General features: G+C 45.1%; 1 protein-coding gene across 1 annotated transcript in view; it reads left to right on the top strand.

The window, feature by feature from the left end:
* The first annotated feature begins 806 nt into the window (after window positions 1-806).
* pard6gb (par-6 family cell polarity regulator gamma b) overlaps window positions 807-17,767 on the top strand; it is a 29,612-nt gene continuing 12,651 nt past the window's right edge. The window contains exons 1-2 of the mRNA XM_080003894.1: window positions 807-1,055; window positions 7,505-7,727. Coding sequence (XP_079860020.1) covers window positions 984-1,055; window positions 7,505-7,727 — 295 coding nt within the window. The 5' untranslated portion in view covers window positions 807-983. The remainder of the gene's footprint in view (window positions 1,056-7,504; window positions 7,728-17,767) is intronic.

Raw genomic sequence — 17,767 nt, 5'->3', positions numbered from 1 at the left:
GATTTGTGAATTTTTGATCCTTACGCTTCGAGAAGTGACTGTTCACTTGCTGCCGGATATGTCCCACCTCTTGACAGGTGCCACTGCAGCGAGATGATCAATGTTACTCCCTCCACCTGTCAATAATGTCATGTTTTCAAAGGCAGGGAAGAACAGGGGTAGGGGAAAAAAAAAAAAAAATGCACCCATCTATGCAGCACGTCAAAAATACATGTCACATAAGGACAGAGAGGGAGAATTTGAATCCTTATTCTCCTCAGTGCAAGGCGCGCAAAGGGAAGTTCTCTCGGTGCAGCGGCAACGTAGATCAGCTCTAAATGACGTTACATCTAAAAAAAAAAAGAAAAGCGTCAAAAATCAAATATAGCAACTATACAAACACTATACGCAACAATATTGACAAATGTGCAGGAATGGCGACAGGGCCGGAGAGGCGAGCGCGACAAGCCGGGTCGCGGCGCTCGACGCGTCGCAAACGTATCGCGGGGGCGGACGAAGGGCCGCGCAGGTAAACGGAACGCGAGCCGGCCCCGCCGAGAGCGCACCGCCCCCGGCGGCCGGGAGGACGACCGGCAGCGACGGCGCCGCACATTTTTTTTTTTTTTTTTTTTTCGGAGGCGCTGTGGACGAGCGAGGGGGTGACGTCATTTCCAAACTTAAATCACTCCCCCAAAGTGTCTCTCCCTCCCTCTCCCTCCCTGGCGGCTGGGGAACTACTTCACTGCTTTATCACCCCTCCGCCCCCCCCCCGTCCCCGTCCCCGTCAAGTAGAAGTTATTTCCACGGCGCGGATCGCTCCAAACACCCGGAGGAATAAAGCTGAGCTCCGGTCCGAGAGACGCGGGGAGCGAGAGGTGTTTATTCGGATTGAAAGCCCCTGCGGTGGTCGCGGGCTCGGCGTCGCTCAACTTTTTTTTTTTTTTTTCTTCTTCTGTTTTTTGGGGTTTTGTTTTTTTTCTTCTCTGAACCACAAAACAATCAAAATGAATCGGAGTTTTCACAAATCGCAGCCTTTGCGATACGCGGACTGTAACGCGGTGGAGGTGAAGAGCAAGGTGAGTGGCTGTGTACTTTGGACAGATGGGAAGATTTACACATGGCGCTAGTTTTGTCGCGTTTAAAAAAAAAAAAAAAAAAAAAATCCTAAATCCCAGTCCGCCCCCCCCCTCCCTCCCTCCTCCCACGTATTGCGTTTAGATCGTGCAGGGAAAAAAAGCAAGAACCAAAAAAAACCCCTAAAACCTAACAAACAAAAAAACCCAAAACCTCCGAGTGTTGGACGTCACGTAGTTGTGGTGTGGTGTGTTACTCGTGGAACGATTCCCCACCTCAGACTCATCGATTAATGGGGAGTTCCGCTCGGAACTAATGATGCCGAGTCTAATTGGAGTTGGAGGGGTTATTTTTCTGTCTCTGGGATGGGCTGGCGGTGCGTTGATAAGACAAGATAAACCTTCACCAGTCCCACACCGGGGACATTTTTTTGTTTGGCAATAATCCGGGTTTTTTTTTCTTTTTATGTATGTATTTTGTACTTGTAAGTATTTGGTCAAACATTTGGATCGCCCCCTTATTCAAACTATGTGGCAGCAAAGAGAGAGAGAGAGAGAGAGAGAGAGAGAGTGTGTGTGTGTGTGTGTGTGTGTGTGTGTGTGTGTGTGTGTGTGTGAGAGAGAGATATTGTAACGACTATGACAAAATGTAGAAAAGTACAGGGGAAATATATATTTAAACCAATAAAAAAAACTAGAAGGAGACAAAATTGAAACCAAATCCCCCATATTCAGCGTCGACCAAATTGTAGGTCGTCTTACACTGCAGCGCTCCTGACATTCGTGCCTTTTCTGTTTTGCCTTGGTTTGCATCTCGAAGAAAATATTCAAGATGGTGTCGTCATACCGGTGACGGCGGTGGCAGCAACATTTCGTGGGGTCTGTGCGTGATCCCACGCGTAAAAGCTGACCCCTGACCCCTGTTCCTCGGTCCAATGCCCCAGTTTCATGCCACAGGTGATTGCGTCATAGAGTTGTGCGCATCCCGTTTCGAAGCCCTTTTAGTTTTGGCTGCTGGGTTTCTGGGGCGGTTGCGACGGGCGCTGACATGAGAATGTTGTGGGAAGAATAACAGATCTTGGGGAGGGTGGTGTGTGGTGGTGCTATTATCTGAAATACCTTTTTTATTCTCATTTATTTTTACAATGAAGTTGGCTGTGGCCCTCCACTGTTGCTGTGAATGAGCCCTGTTCCCCAAAAGTGAAGCCTCCCCTATTGTCAGCCGGAGCCTTTGGCCCTCCTCTAATTCCCTGCCTTACACACGCTGACATGACCCACTGGTGGTGGTGAAAGAGCATCGTGTTTGTGTTTCATGCCTGCCCGTCCTTCTGGGAAAGACTGAGAGGTTTTGACATGTGTGTGCAGGAGTAATGACGTCCACACACACACACACACACACACACACACACACACACACACTTGCATAATACAGATCCTTGTACGGACCAAGTCGCTCTCGCTAGAACACATTTTCTTTGTCGGTTTTCTTTTAAACCGCCTTTCAGGTTATGTGGTGAAAACGAGATGGGTTTAAGACCGACACGTTTGGTGCCCGGCCTCAGATGAATATCACAGCTCTATTTTCATCCGCTGGTCTCGTTGAGGTTAACGTCTCCTTCGAGGGAGACCTTGGATTCCACAATCGCACGTCAATAAAAATATCGGCAAAACCGAAAAGACAAAAAAGATAATTCTTAAATCATCCGGGGGGGGAGTGACTTCAACTTTAAGGGTCTTTGCAGTTTGTTCCAGTAGTAAGGTGCATAGTGTCACGTCCAGTTCAGTGTTGGTGTATGAGGATTAGGAACTTTTAAAGCTGAAGAAATCCTGTAATCGTGTGTGTGTGTGTGTGTGTGTGTGGTAAACGATGACCTTCCGACCTTTTGGATAGTCACCTGCATCTAGTAGCTGGAAAATCGAAACGATCCCTCATGACACCGAGTTGTGGAAGAATGGAGGACGACGCTGTCGTCGGGACCCCTCGTGGTTTTGTTCCATCGGGACAAGAAAAATGACTTTGTTGTTGGTGGGAGGGGCCCCCGCGGCCGAGGGATTGTCTCGGCGGGCTCGGCTGCCCTGGCGCTGTCATTGCGTCCAGAGTTATTGTCTGCGCTGATGTGAATCACGTCCTTCATTGTCACACGTTTTCTATTTAGCATCTGATGAAACGACTCACGGCTCGATTTATGTCCCCGCGGCCCTGACATCATTGAAATCGCCGCCGGAGCGGCTCGATCAGCGGACAGGCGGAATGGGAATGGAATTTTTCCAAGGGCTAAAATGGTGCCCGATGCAAAATTTTCCAGCCCATCAATGGTTTAGTGTTTTATTAAATGTTTTTTTTCTTTTTGTGGAATCATGGTCTTGGATACGATGTATCAAAGTTATCATCCCAAACCGGCCGTCACCGTAGAAACTGAATCTTCTGCCTCCTTAGGACATGACAAGGTTAGATCGTTCTTGGAGACAGAAACAGATTAGACGTCATGTTTGTCCGGGTGACTTATCGTCTTTAGTCATTAAAGAAAATAACTGAAGATAAAGGTTTTTTTATTTTTTATATATATGTATATATTTTTTAGAACAATGGGATAGAACTTCACGTTCACGCCGTGCGTCAAAGGAATTCCCAGTTTCTTCTTTGTGTCCTGGTGGGAAAGACTTTCAGGACGTTCGGTCCGTGAGCGTCAACACTGGCTGTCTAGTTAACCATCTCGGAGTGTCGTCTGGGAACTGGTTTCACTCAGCTACAGCTCTTATCAGAGGTGGGGGTGGAGTGGGTGGGATTCTTCTCCTTTTACGTTTATTCGGGAGGATTTCAGATTGCTTCATGTTTTTTTTTTGTTTTTTTTGTTTTTTTTTTTTCTCTCAACTCCATCACCACGTTTGCGGTATCAGCCTGAAGACTGTACACGATTACGTTCCGCCTAAAAGATCTATGAAGTGCTTGTTTATAGATTGACAAGACATTTATTGAAGTTGTTGATTATCAGGATTTAGTTGATTGACATTAGAAATTCTTTTTAAAATTTTTTATTTTTATTTTTTTTTTATCAAATGTGATTAAAAGGTACATTTTGCCGTGTACCCAGATGAGCTAGAGGATAAGACTTTTTATTCACTATGTCATCCAGCTTTTTTCAACTTGTTTGAACACGCTTGTATCGTCCTCTCCTGATTGGCCGGGAGGAGGAACGCTGACGTCAACGCTCATGAGATGTATTCTTAGGTTTGGATTTGAAATTTAGGCCGGTGATTAATTGTTCCGTGTTCAGACTTGCCTGCACCCAGAGGCCTCAGGTTTTGGAGGAAACCAGATTTTTATTTTTATTTTTTCTCACTATGCATAAGGCACTAAAATAGTTTTCCTTTAACAAATACACATTAATCCGCTTTATTCTTTTTTGAAGTGTATTCATAAACCAGCTTGCATTAGAGTATCGTATCAAGTGGTGATGTTTAAATCTTTAAATTTACATTGCTTTAATGCCTTTTTAGTTTCACTTCCCAAAGAGCCTCTGTCTAGATGTCGCATCAGAGAAACCTGTCAAACAGCTTTGTTTTCTTACAGCCTCTGTCATAGGGATGGTTACAAGTCTGTTTCCAATTTTAGGCCGTTTTTTTTTTTTTTTTTTGTTTGTATGTTTTTTTCGATCGCATAATGATGATGCGTAGGCCCGGGTATTGGAAATTTTGAAAGGAGACTTTTAAAGTATCCATACTATAAAAATACATAAAAAAAAAAAAAAAAAAAGTTCAACGTCAAATCTTGATCTATTTAGTTGTTTTATCTCCTCAGCATCTACTTGCCCAAAAAAGTAAACAAAAAGTTTGTAAAAGTGTCTCAATCATATGTGATTTATTTATTTTCCCAGCTAGACGGAGGCATATGAATTTCAAAGCAGGATGTGCCTTTTAACGCAGCACTTCCAGTATGAAACGGCACAATTTGTATCAAAAGTATCATTTAAGAACTAGTATCAATAATAATAATAATAATCTTTATTTGTACGGCGCCTCTCATACACAACATGCAACTCAAAGTGCTTCACATCGATAGAAGGCAATGGAATAGTAACAATTAAAGAAGCAAACCAGCAAAATGCATTTAATATAATAAGTCAACTCGGTAAACTCAATGTCATCCATTTAGACCTTCAAGGAGCCATTATTCCTCATTCCTGATTCAATTCTCATTCATTCTGGAGAAAGTTATTTTCCACGTGAAGATACCAGTCCCTGTACTCATAGAAAGTGTGTGTGTGTGTGTGTGTGTGTGTGTGTGTGTGTGTGTGTGTGTGTGTGTGTGTGTGTGTGTGTGTGTGTGTGTGTGTGTGTGTGTGTGTGTGTGTGTGTGTGTGTGTGTGTGTGTGTGTGTGTGTGTGTGGTGCAGTGGGTTTGGCAAAGTGTGCATCACCTCGGCATCGCAGCACTTTCCCAGCGCGTCTTCCCGTCTTTTAGGATCGTGTGTCATCTCCTAATTACAGAGTGGGACTCGCTAATCTCGCTCCTCTCCTCCTCTCCTAACGTCTTCTGCTCTCCTCTCCTCTCATCTTCTACTCTTCTGCTCTTCTCTCCTCTCCTAACCTCTTCTGCTCTTCTCTCCTCTCCTAACCTCTTCTGCTCTTCTCTCCTCTCCTAACCTCTTCTGCTCTCCTCTCCTCCTCTCCTAACCCCTTCTGCTCTTCTCTCCTCTCCTAACCTCTTCTGCTCTCCTGACATCTTGCTTTTTCCCCCCTTCTCATCTGCTTCCCTCCTCTTCAACCCTCTCTTGTATTTAGGGCCGTCGCAATTATTACGTAATCGCCCGATCGCAATTACTCGAGCCGACCGCGGTCGTTTTGAGGAGTCGTTAGATTCCACGGTTATATGTTTCTGTCCAAATGTCGAGGGGATTTTGAACCAATGTTGGAAATCGTTGGAAGTCGCCATAAATGGTACGTGAATTCAGTGAGTTTCCATCAGTTGGGGCAAATCAGCGGTCTGTCCAAAATTGTATTTCTTCTGTAATAGGTAGATGATAGGTAGTGATGTAATATGATAATAAAAAAAGTGTGTGTGTGTCTGTGTGTCTGTGTGTCTGTCTGTGCTGGTGTAATCTCTGCCGTAGTCCTTAGTCATCTACCTGGATTGTTCTTTTGTTCCACATCCTCCCTGCGTCACGCCCCCCCCCCCCCCCCTCCTTCTCCATTTCCAGTTGTGTCCTGGACCAGAAACGTTCAGTGATGTGCAACTGGAACAATGAACAATTTATTTTTACTGTGGTTAAGTAATTGTTGAATTTTTTTATATATAGAGCTGGGTATTGATACAAATACCAACATTGTACTTTCAATAATGGTTCCTAAATTATACATTGCTTTAAAAAGTCTTTCTTAATAATGGGATTTGGTTAAAAGTCATATACTGTTTTGAAAAGGTTGTCTCCCTAGCTTTAAATAAAAAATTGTAATCTTTAAACTACAAAGAATTGACATGACACGTTTACTTTTACGGTTGCGGTCAACGCTGAAGCAGGTGGGGTGAACACAATATCAAATCTCAATACTTAATACTTACTTAGGATACTGAATTTCACTTGGAAATCCTCGGGTGTTGAAATCAGATATTGAACGTTACATAATGTTTCAAGACTCAATCCCAGTGTTTCCCAAAGTGTGGGCCGCGGCGCCCTGGTGGGCCGTGAAGGTAGTGCAGATTGGGCACGAGAGGTCATTTACAATAAATAAATACGTTTTTAATTTTCAATATTGTAATTAAGTTTGAAATTACCCTAAAATATTTATGATTAAATATTAACATTAAACGAATAAAATTTGTTTTTATTCTATTAATTATTCCGAATAAATTATTAAAACAAAGCCAGGGGATTTAAATAACATGTTATTGTTCATTTATCTGATCTGTTTTTGATCCAGATCGTATGTTATATCTCATCACTGAGTTGGAATTAAATGTTCGGGAGGTGCCGCAGAACATTTTCAGATTTCTACATGGGCCGCGGCATTTTTAAGTTTGGGAATGGCTGCTCTATACTATTAAAACCCTCTTGCAGAGTGTGGTATGTAAATGCAAGTGATACCATCAGTAACACTCATTAAACCCCAAACCGGTTTTTCGGTTATTTGTCTTTCTTCTAAGGAACTTCCTGCGCCTTTTTTATTTATTCATTTATTTATTTATTATTACAAATAGGCCCACATGTACCAAAGTCAAAAGTACAATAGTTGTTAATAATCAGAGACCATCCAGGTTTCCTCTTCCTTCCTTCTCCCTAGTGATCATCCCTCTAATGTGTGTGTGTGTGTGTGTGTGTGTGTGTGTGTGTGTGTGTGTGTGTGTGTGTGTGTGTGTGTGTGTGTGTGTGTGTGTGTGTGTGTGTGTGTGTGTGTGTGTGTGTGTGTGTGTGTGTGTGTGTGTGTGTGTGTGTGTGTGTTCTCTCATCTTCCCAGTATGGCGCTGAGTTCCGCCGCTTCTCGGTGGACCGGGTCAAGCCCGGCAAGTTCGAGGAGTTCTACAAGCTCATCATGCACATCCACCGCATCGCCAACATGGAGGTGATGATCGGATACGCCGACGTGCACGGTGATCTGCTGCCCATCAACAACGACGACAACTTCTGCAAAGCTGTGTCCACGGCTCACCCTCTGCTGAGGATCTTCATCCAGAGACAAGGTAGGTTATGCAGCATTTAGGGAAGAATAGCCCTGTGGGAGACCATACGTCAGTATCACTAGCTGTATTTGATGGTTTCGTTTTCGTTGGTTATTTAAGCATAAAACATTTATATGGGTTATTTTTATTTTTTATTGGGAAAGAGTTGCATTGCAATATGAAAAACATAGATGGAGAAATGGCAATAAACCTAAAAGTTAAGTGTACTGTATGTACTGTAACTCATCCTGTACCTTTATGGTACCGGCTCTGTATATATGGGACTGCTATTTGGTTTGTTCATATCAAAACAGTCCTTTTGTATGAACAATCTTCACTTTTCCAGCATTTGGTCTATCTAATTGTTTCCTCTGTATTCACTTAGTTCCGCTCATATGAATCAGAACTGGTTTTCACCAGACGACAGCCTTGTGCAGTTGTTCCTCTTCTCACTATGAGAATTCGAGGCCTTTTTGTTTACCTCATGCAGCGTGTGCGTATGTTGCATTTCCTGCCCCCTTATTGGCTGGATCTGTCTGTGTCTGCCTGGCTAAGTCCTGTGTCTCATCCAAAGGAAGGGCTCACAGGCAGACGAACACTCTTTCTCTCTTTCTCTCTCACACACACACACACGCACACACACACACACACGCACACACACACACACACACACACACACACACACACACACTGGCAGCCCCATAGAAATCAGGTCATTGGACAAAGCCTGTATCCCAGCATACCAGACATTACTGAGAGACAAAAGATCTGCATGAAAAGAGAGGGTCCTTACTGTGTGTGTGTGTGTGTGTGTGTGTGTGTGTGTGTGTGTGTGTGTGTGTGTGTGTGTGTGTGTGTGTGTGTGTGTGTGTGTGTGTGTGTGTGTGTGTGTGTGTGTGTGTGTGTGTGTGCGCGTGTGCGTGCGCACTCAAAGGCAACGCCACAAAACCCTGAATGGAAACTAGTTGTACTATCTGCGTCGGTCCCGCTCTCTCCATCTTTCTCGTATTGATCCGGGCTCTGGAGTGGTGGGTCCTGACTGTGAGCCAGCAGGAATATAAATGAATCCATCACTATTCAGCTCCATTCAGACCCAAAGCTCCTGGAATTTGGATAGCACGCTTCCATACTGAACTCCAAAGCGCTGCTGTAATTGTAGCCTGGTGATTAAACTACAAGAGTCGGCCACAAAGCGCTGGATAGTCAGATTGTACACGTTACAGATGGATAGGGGGCAAAACTATTGAAGAGAAGCCAATGAGTGCCCCACTATGATGCAGTGCCTGTGGGCTTCCAGCTGAATCTAAACACATGGATTGTATGTTGACCAGAAGTAGGATATCTGCCAATATGTACTCTCTGAAACTCCTTGCTACTTTTGTCCATTATCCAGCTTTTTGTTTTCGACAGTTTTAAACTCTTTTCGATCTGCTACCAAATTTAGCCACCCAGTGTCGGTCACTTTCATCCTGTGCCACAAAGGATATTGGACTTTTGGGTGCGGCCAGAAATGTAGAAAATGCGAGGTAGATTCAAGGTATGAGTGAGTCAGCGTTGCGTTGACTGGGTTTACATTTTTAGTTACATTCCGTTAATTCACACGCTGTCTTAAAGGATAGATAAAAAAAAAAAAAAAAGATAGCGCGCATTTTTCAAATACAATACATCGGTTGAGTGGAACTGTGACTCTGCTTACGAAGGGGGTGCAGCTCCAGCTGGTATGTGACATCACGCACTGTGGCAGGCAGTGCCAGTCAACAAAAGCATTTCATCATTTTGTGAGAGGGCGGCGTCGCTGTGTAGACGCTCCTCCGTCCCGAGACCACCGCGGACAGAGCTCATTTTACACGCTCACACGCTGACACAGTGACTCGCCTCTCCCATGCTGCGTGGGCATCGTCAGTTGCTTTGAAACCCTTCATTCCTCCTTGCAAATGAGCAAGAAACCCGCATGCACATTACGATGTACCAACACACGCCCCGCATGCGGAGTCGCAGACATTTAACCGGTCTGCTCCTAGACATGTAACGATGGTGTCTGAATCCACAAACTTTTTTTTTTCTGTCTTTCTCTCTAGTTTTATTTTCCTCTGGAGATACGATAGAACATGGGCGGGGGCGGGGGGGGTTCCAAAAACCTGACATTCTTAAAGTTTAACGGCTTCAGTTCAGTCATGTAAAACATGCAAGCATTTGTAACACATTTGTGTCATCTGGTAGAAAATGTCTCAACTAATTTGCTCACACTTTGCATGATCGTACTGATTCCCATTTGGCACAGAGCTTTTGATGCACTTGGTTCAGGGACAGAGAAAAGGTTTTCAACCTGCTGGACTCATTGACCAATACTCCTCCGGAGCTCTGCAGCCATTGAACACACACACACACACACACACACACACACACACACACACACACACACACACACACACACACACACACACACACACACACACACACACACACACACACACACACACACACACACACACACACACAGAACCCTCCAGCCCCACCCCCTTCCCAGATCAGATATCCTTGTTTTCCATTTAAATTCGCCCGCTCTGTGTACCTGAGCTTGTGTGCACATGCCCGTGGCAGCATCGGCTTTGTACGAGCCATGGTGCTCTACCTGACGGCCCCGCCCTCCACTCACACCCTCCCGGGGCTTTCAGTTCACATTGTTGGAGAGATCATTTGGCGCGTGGAGCAGTCGTGTTGTTTTCCGCCACCCCTGACTTGACACTGTCGCCGATTAGGTACTTTTGAGTTGGGTGACATGAAGTGGTAAGTGAGCTCTGCAGTGTGTGATTAGAGGTTTTACACGTTGTGGCTTTGGCTCAAAGTAGCACACAACGTTCACCACAGGACCAGTCTTGTTTTATCAAAAAAAAAAAAAAAAAAAGTCAAATGAGAAACTGGTGCACGCTCAAAAAAAACAACTAAAAATAAAACAGTCACTAAGGCACACTTACACACAGTATTAGATGAGTGGTGGAATCCTGCCGGAGAACGGTAGAACTATTAAATATCGGTCGTTCCACAGTAAACCGTACACACTTTAGTTTTACACTTTTCAATATATGAATGGTCGCTCTGTTGAAAGAAGATTCACAGAAGATGGAAGATTAGGTCTCATACACACGTAATTGTGTTAAAGGGGCAATGGACAACTTTTTTACTTTTACTCATCATTATGAGGTTAATGTTGATTGCACAGTGTAGTGGCTGTAGAATAATGACACCATCCGCGTTTGGGGGGGGGGGGGTGTGTGTGTGTGTGTGTGTGTGTGTGTGTGTGTGTGTGTGTGTGTGTGTGTGTGTGAGAAAATCCAGAGGGGGGGGAAATGGGGGAGGGGTTGACATTCACGTATTTCTTACACAGAACTTGGCTCTGAGGGCAAAACGTAAAGGATCCAGGTTGTCTTTGCGACAGTGGCGCAAAAAAACAATCCCACTTGAACGCCTAAGACTTTTCAAAGGCTCCGTTAAAGTTGACGTTGATGAACTCCTTTGGCGTTAAAAGAGAAAAATGCCACCCGTACGACAGTGGAATGTGCTTCTTCTGCTCTCCATGTTCTCCATGGGCTGCTGCCTTCCTGAAGGTTCTTAATTCCTCTGTCCAGGGGCAGAGGAGACGCGACTGTTGTCAAAATAGAAGTTAAGAAAGCAGACAGCAGAGAACTTTGGCTTGGACCATAAATCCTGTTATTCAAACACGACCAAGGATTCTTAAAAGTTGTTGTTTCTTTTTTTGGTTTTTTTTTCCCCTTACAGGGCGACGGCAAGGATCGGCGGCCACTGACGGCCACTGACGATTAAAGCCGTGCATTTCACCATGAGCGTGTTGAATTTGTGTCTGCGTGTTCTCACACCTCCTTCCAGGAGTGATCTCAGTCGCTCGGTTCTTTGCCGTCAGCCGGAAGTTGGTGACGCGCACGCATTTCAACATGGCGGCCCAACTTCGTGGCTGCGTTCTTGTTATCGCCCACAGCGACCGCAAATGCACGACGCCGACCCCGGCTCGCGTTCGTCCCGTCCTGCTCCGTCCTTGCCCTTCGGGTTTCTGAGGCCGCGCCTCGATCGCACGCCCACGGGCCCCCAGTGTGATGTGAGTGTGATCAGCTTCTTAATGGGAAGCTCTCTCTCGGTGATATGACCGTGAGTACTAACTGTCAGTTTGTATCTTCCCTCTAATGCAAAATAATTCAAAGTCTGTTTGAGATACGGCCGTCCCTCCCGTATGTTAATATTTTGACAAATACGACTATCTCGCTCCTCAAACAGGAGACTGTTTTCCAGCAGCAGCAGCAATGCTTTTATTAGAGGAAAGTGAAATGTTGCTTGTTAGACTCGGGGGTCCATTGCAGCACCAAATACTTAGATATTAGATAGCGGGCCCTTTTTCTATCCTACCAGATAAGTCTGGACTTCTCACTGGTGGATGGTGGTGGATGACGGCCAAGGTGGAGGAAACCGGCCGGCCGCATTCTAAGTGGAAAAGCATTTGATCGTTGGCCCAAAACCCGAAACCGATGGCTATAATTATGTTAATAATGGCCTGTGTGCTTTTGGCTCGTTTGCAAGGTTGCAGACGCTGAAGTTGATAGGACAAATCTCCTCACGTTAAAGTTCTTCCGCTTATTTCGATCCCATTCTGAATCACACGGCCGACCCAATCGGCCCTTTTTATATGCAAGCATTTTTTTATTTTTTATTTTTTTGGTGGACACGCTGTTGTTTTTGTAGAGCATGTATTAGTGGGCAGAACAACTCAGACTAAACTGTCAACGGGCGTGAAGTGAAACCTCTTTTGCAAAGTTTAAATAAATACGGCGAAGGAGCCGGGCCAAGGTCGTGTCTGCGTCACTCCATATCTGGCTCGGGCACACAGCCCTGGTAACCCAAATGTTGTCCGCACCTGGCGGGGGTGGGGGACTGGAAGGCAGGATACCAACATCAGCCAAACCAAAAGAGAGGCCGGTTTCGTCCAGCACAAATAAAACTTCCAGGACTACGGCGGAAAGTGTGCCAGTTTGAGTTCGCCGAAAAGAGCAGATGTGATTTTTGGGGAAAAATGTCGGCCTGCAACGCAAACTGCAAACACCGTCTTTCACTGACGCCGCTCACCTTTAATTTTATTTTGATTTTTTTTCTTGTACAATAAAATCCCTTCGGTTTTATTTTTATTGGGGGGAAAAAAAAAGATGAGCAGTCCTTTGTGTGTATGGCCCTTAGGAAATCCCCTCTGAAAAGATGGGAGAGCTTTTTCATGAGTCATAAAGGCCTGAAGTGACCAGACCTGACTTGACTCGACTCCGTTGGCGACCGAAGGGATTTTAAATGTAGAGTTGTGCTGACTCATCCGCCACGCGGCCTCTTTTCTCCTCACTGTGACTTATTTTATGGCGTAACTTGAGTAACAGAATGAAATGTGTTGAATGTCAACCTTGTTCCAGAGACAGTTGGAGAGAACACAGCACTAGTGAATAGACGCCGAGTCACCGAGAACTGAGCAGAACGCCAGAAAAGTGAAAACGTCAGAAATCCTAACGGCATGGCCACATTTCTGTTTCAAATCAGATAATAATATGCATCTATCCCTGAAAGAGTAAAACCGTTCTCCATCACAACAAGCTGCTTTTCTATTGTCTCCGATTTTGACGTCGCCCGATCATTGCCTGTTATTCGAGACGAATCAGTGTTGCTGCGGAAAATTCTCGTGTAACCATAAAAGATGTGTTTTGAGAAATGTGCTAATTGAATCTGCATAGTAGTTGTGTGTGTGTGTGTGTGTGTGTGTGTGTGCGTGTGTGTGTGTGTGTGTGTGTGTGTGTGTGTCTTTGCAAGTCTTCTGTTTACATTTGATTATTTGTTCTTTGCTGCCACATGCACCGTTCCCCAGATGCGAGTGCACGGCTGCGTTCTCCTAAATCTTCTGGCCCCGGTGCTTTTTGAGCCAGCGCAGTAATTAGCGCTGCAATTTAACTAATGCAATATTTATTCACAGCGCCACCCCACAGATGATCTGGTTTTCTATGTTGGCCAAACAATTACGAAGAAGAATCTTTATTCATCACACGACACACCACGCTACAACACATGCATATATATACACACACACACACACACTGACACACATACATGCTTTTTGGGTGGTGGCCGGTGAAATGTGGCCTCTGCATTTCACCCATCCTGGCTTGTCCTTCCTCTGGGGGGGGCATCCCGCCGGAGCTTCCGGAACATCTCTTTGTGCTCTGGTGGTGCCAGAGCAGAGGAGGCCGAGGAGAAGACACCCAGATGTCGCATTTCATCATGTTAGTCTCCCCCCCCCCCCCCCCCTTCTTTCCCTGAAATGACCCTCCGCCCCCAAAGTGCCCACTGAGCCTGTGTTCAGGTAGCGGCTGAGGCTCGTCTGGATTCTTTTCACATTAGAGACTGACTCAGCTGTTCACAACAAGCAGGGGAAAACCACACAGAGAGAGAGAGAGCGAGAGAGAGAGAGAGAGTCATCAGAATGTTCTGCAGGACAGAGGAAGGAAGAGTCGAGTCCCAGTTTAAGCAAATGCACAAACAGATAAAGGAGAATCTGTTTTTGGAGTCAGCAATGCAGGAAAAGGCTTTTCCTTTTGCAATGGATTCACCTCAGGAGAGGAAATGTGTTAAAGGCTGAGTCAGTTGAGTAAAGTGTTACACTTTGCAGTGGCTAAATGTGGATTTATCCTTTAACTGTGTGTGTGTGTGTTTGTCTGTGTGTGTGTCTATTTGCCTGTAAAAGTGTGAGTATGTACAGTATATCTGTTTCAAAAAGAAAGTGACACCTTTCAAGTTCCGAGGTGTGTGTGTGTGTGTGTGTGTGTGTGTGTGCTAGATAGACTATAAAATGGTGTGTGGGCTTTTTTTTTTTTTTCCTCTCCCTGTGTGAGTACCACACAATAGGGTCTGTGGTTAAAGTGTGATGTAGGGGCCTGGTGCCTGGCGGCAGCAGGACAGGGTAGCGGTATCCATGTCTGATGGGAACTGCTTCCCTTTGTCTCTTTGACTGGAAGCCCATTACAGCCCGCCTGGCTCAGCCACTAAATCATGTCCGCCGCTCTACAGGAAGGAACCACGTGCACAAGTGCCCACAAACACCGGAGCTATCCAATAGACAGATTTGCCTCCACTCTAGTGTGTGTGTGTGTGTGTGTGTGTGTGTGTGTGTGTGTGTGTGTGTGTGTGTGTGTGTGTGTGTGTGTGTGTGTGTGTGTGTGTGTGTGTGTGTGTGTGTGTGTGTGTGTGTGTGTCTTTAATATTGGTACTGGTAATACTCTTTTCCTGCAGAAATATTTAATATATATATAGGTTAGGTTGGCTTAAACACGCACGCTTCACTGACTCCCTGATAAATGTGGTTAAAATAAAGTTAACAGCAATTAAAACGCTGCTCTTGACAAAAGCTTTAAATGACCCCGTGGAGACCAAGTCGTTCTCTGTAGGCCGTTCCAAGAAGAGGGAGTAGAGAAATTAAGCGTTCATCTGACATTATTAGGCGTCGGGTTCTACAAAATCTTCAGATATGTGAACACTTCATTGCGGTATGTGATGAATGTTGACGCCGGGTGAAAAGCACACTGCTCAGTTGAGCCCCACTATCTTTCTTTTTTTTTTTTTCTCTCTCAATCAAAGCACCCTCTTTATTGATTTACTTACTTACTTATTTATTTACCCATGCTTTTCAAATTGAAAAGAAAATAGTTTCAGGTTTATTAGGGGTTAAATGGGGTTATGCGGAGGACACGTGCATATCACGTTTCCTTTTCATCCACACGTTCCCGTGCCAACGCAGCAGAACAACATTTCCTCCTCTTCCAATGTGTCGTACAAGACGGCGTTCCTGCTCCACAGATCGAGCCCTCCATCCCAAAAACACTTGCTCTCAGCCCTCCTCCTCCGGCGCCCAGCAGGGGAGGGGGCCCGGGTGTTTTAATTAAACTTGCATGCTCTGTTGTCTTTGGCCTGTTTATATTGGTTTTTCTGCTCTTTAGGTCTGTGCCTCATTTTCGGGGTTTTCTTTTACGACCTCACTTTCAACAGTGCCCCGCCCCGCCCCGCCCCCGCTGGATTTTCCAGACACTGCGGCATAAATTTGTCGTCAGGGAGTTTTGAACCTGCACACCCACCCAAGCACATGTGAACATGTCTGGCTCCTTGTCCTATTACGCCAGTGGAGTTGGATCTCCAAACTGATCTTATTTTGATCCATCCCGGTGCTGTGTTTAAATTGTGCTGATGGGATCGTGTTTTTGTTATTAAACATGTTGTGTAAGGACGCTGGGGTCAAGTAAACCTGGAAAAGAAAGGGTGGGGGGGGGGGGGGGGGGGAGTGGAATAGAAATTGTCTGGAATGCCATAATGGTGCATAGCAGAGTGAGTCTGTGTTTCAGTTAGTTTGCAAGGCTGCTGATTTCCAACTATCAGGCAAGAGTAAATTTGTCTTGTGTGCTGTCATGCAAAGCCCAAATTCTCTAAAGGCCTCGGCCGGAATTAAGACTCCCTTCCCAGAGCAGACCTATACTTAAAACCCTAAAGACTGCACGCAGAATGCGCTGGATATAGCCGGCCTTCAGCTTCCTGACCCTCCACCGCTGTGGCCGCACCTCAGCGCTGAAGCTCCAGAGAAAACAAGCTGAAATACTTCCTCTGGGTTTTATCTTAAAAACATGAAACCAGGATTGTATTTGTTTGAGTTTGCCGCTTGCACTGTGCAATTTCTAGAGTCATTTAATCATGTTTTTCTTTTCTTTTCTTTTTTTTCTTTTTTTAATTTGTGTTTTTTTTTTTTTTTTTTTTTTTTTTTTTAAGCCAGCTGTGTTTGGACAACAGATCCTTACCATTGGCATGCTGTGGTGCGGGGAAAATACATTACAGGCATCTGGGACAGCTATTGCTGCTGTTGAGAGTTCGTCCTTTTTTCAGCCCCGACTAAATATTTTGCTGATTTTATTCATTCAAATCATACCATCTGAATCATACTTTTTTTGAACCTCCACCAAGGAATTTTTAGGATTGATACTTTTTTTTTTTTTTTACCAAAGCAGGTGTAGGTGGAAAGGATGGTGGAAAGCTCCTGGATTGTGAAGAAGCAGGATAAGCATTTGGGGTTAGGGAGCAGGGACTGGGATGCTGAGTGGGTGTCGGTGTGTTTTGTTTTGTTTTTTTCTGGGGGGACTGTTGGGTTTTGTCGGAAGAGGCCTTCTGCGAGACTGCTCACTCCGGTTCCTCCCTAATTACATCTCTACTGTAGGACAAGGCCAGGCACGCTGTGTGTGTGTGTGTGTGTGTGTGTGTGTGTGTGTGTGTGTGTGTGTGTGTGTGTGTGTGTGTGTGTGTGTGTGTGTGTGTGTGTGTGTGTGTGTGTGTGTGTGTGTGTGTGTGTGTGTGTGTGTGTGTGTGTGTGTGTAAGCTCACACTTATTAAGATGGCAAAATGAAGTTGATACAAGTGTAAGCCTGTAAACTAGGCCTCTGCATCTGTTTGAAGTATTTATTTATTTTTTTTGTAAGTTTTGAAGCTTAACTTTGAAATTACGTGGAATAATTACTCCATTTTAGCAGCAATTTTCAAGTCAGTCTATCGCAAATTCTCACAATTATCTTCCAAGCAGCAGGAACCGGTCGACAGCGACACAGATGGAAGCAACATGCAGCGTTTTGCCGTGACCGTTTGAACCGTGGCCGGCTTGCACTCTACAAACCCTGCGCTGCCTCCGCACTGGGTTATTTTGAGCGTCCATAATTGCAAACTTGACTTCTCAGCAGCTTCACCCACAGCAGTCATAGCCACCGCTGGTGCATTACAGAGCCGCCCAGTTTGAACGGCGGGTCGGAATCGGCCACGGGAGTCAGGATCGCGCTGAGGTGTCTGTGAAAAGTCTGTGTTCTGTTTGTCTTGATGGGTAGGTTGCCTTTGTGCAAGTATAGGTGAAAGACCAGGGAGGCTGCTCTGTTATTTCCGTTTTATTCTGTCCTCCACCACTTCATCCCCCTCTCCTCTGCATCTTTGATACTGTACAATCTTTT

Source organism: Zeus faber (genome assembly GCF_960531495.2).
Source record: "Zeus faber genome assembly, chromosome: 1".
Taxonomy (NCBI): Eukaryota; Metazoa; Chordata; class Actinopteri; order Zeiformes; family Zeidae; genus Zeus; species Zeus faber.
This window is presented reverse-complemented; position numbering and strand designations above follow the sequence as displayed.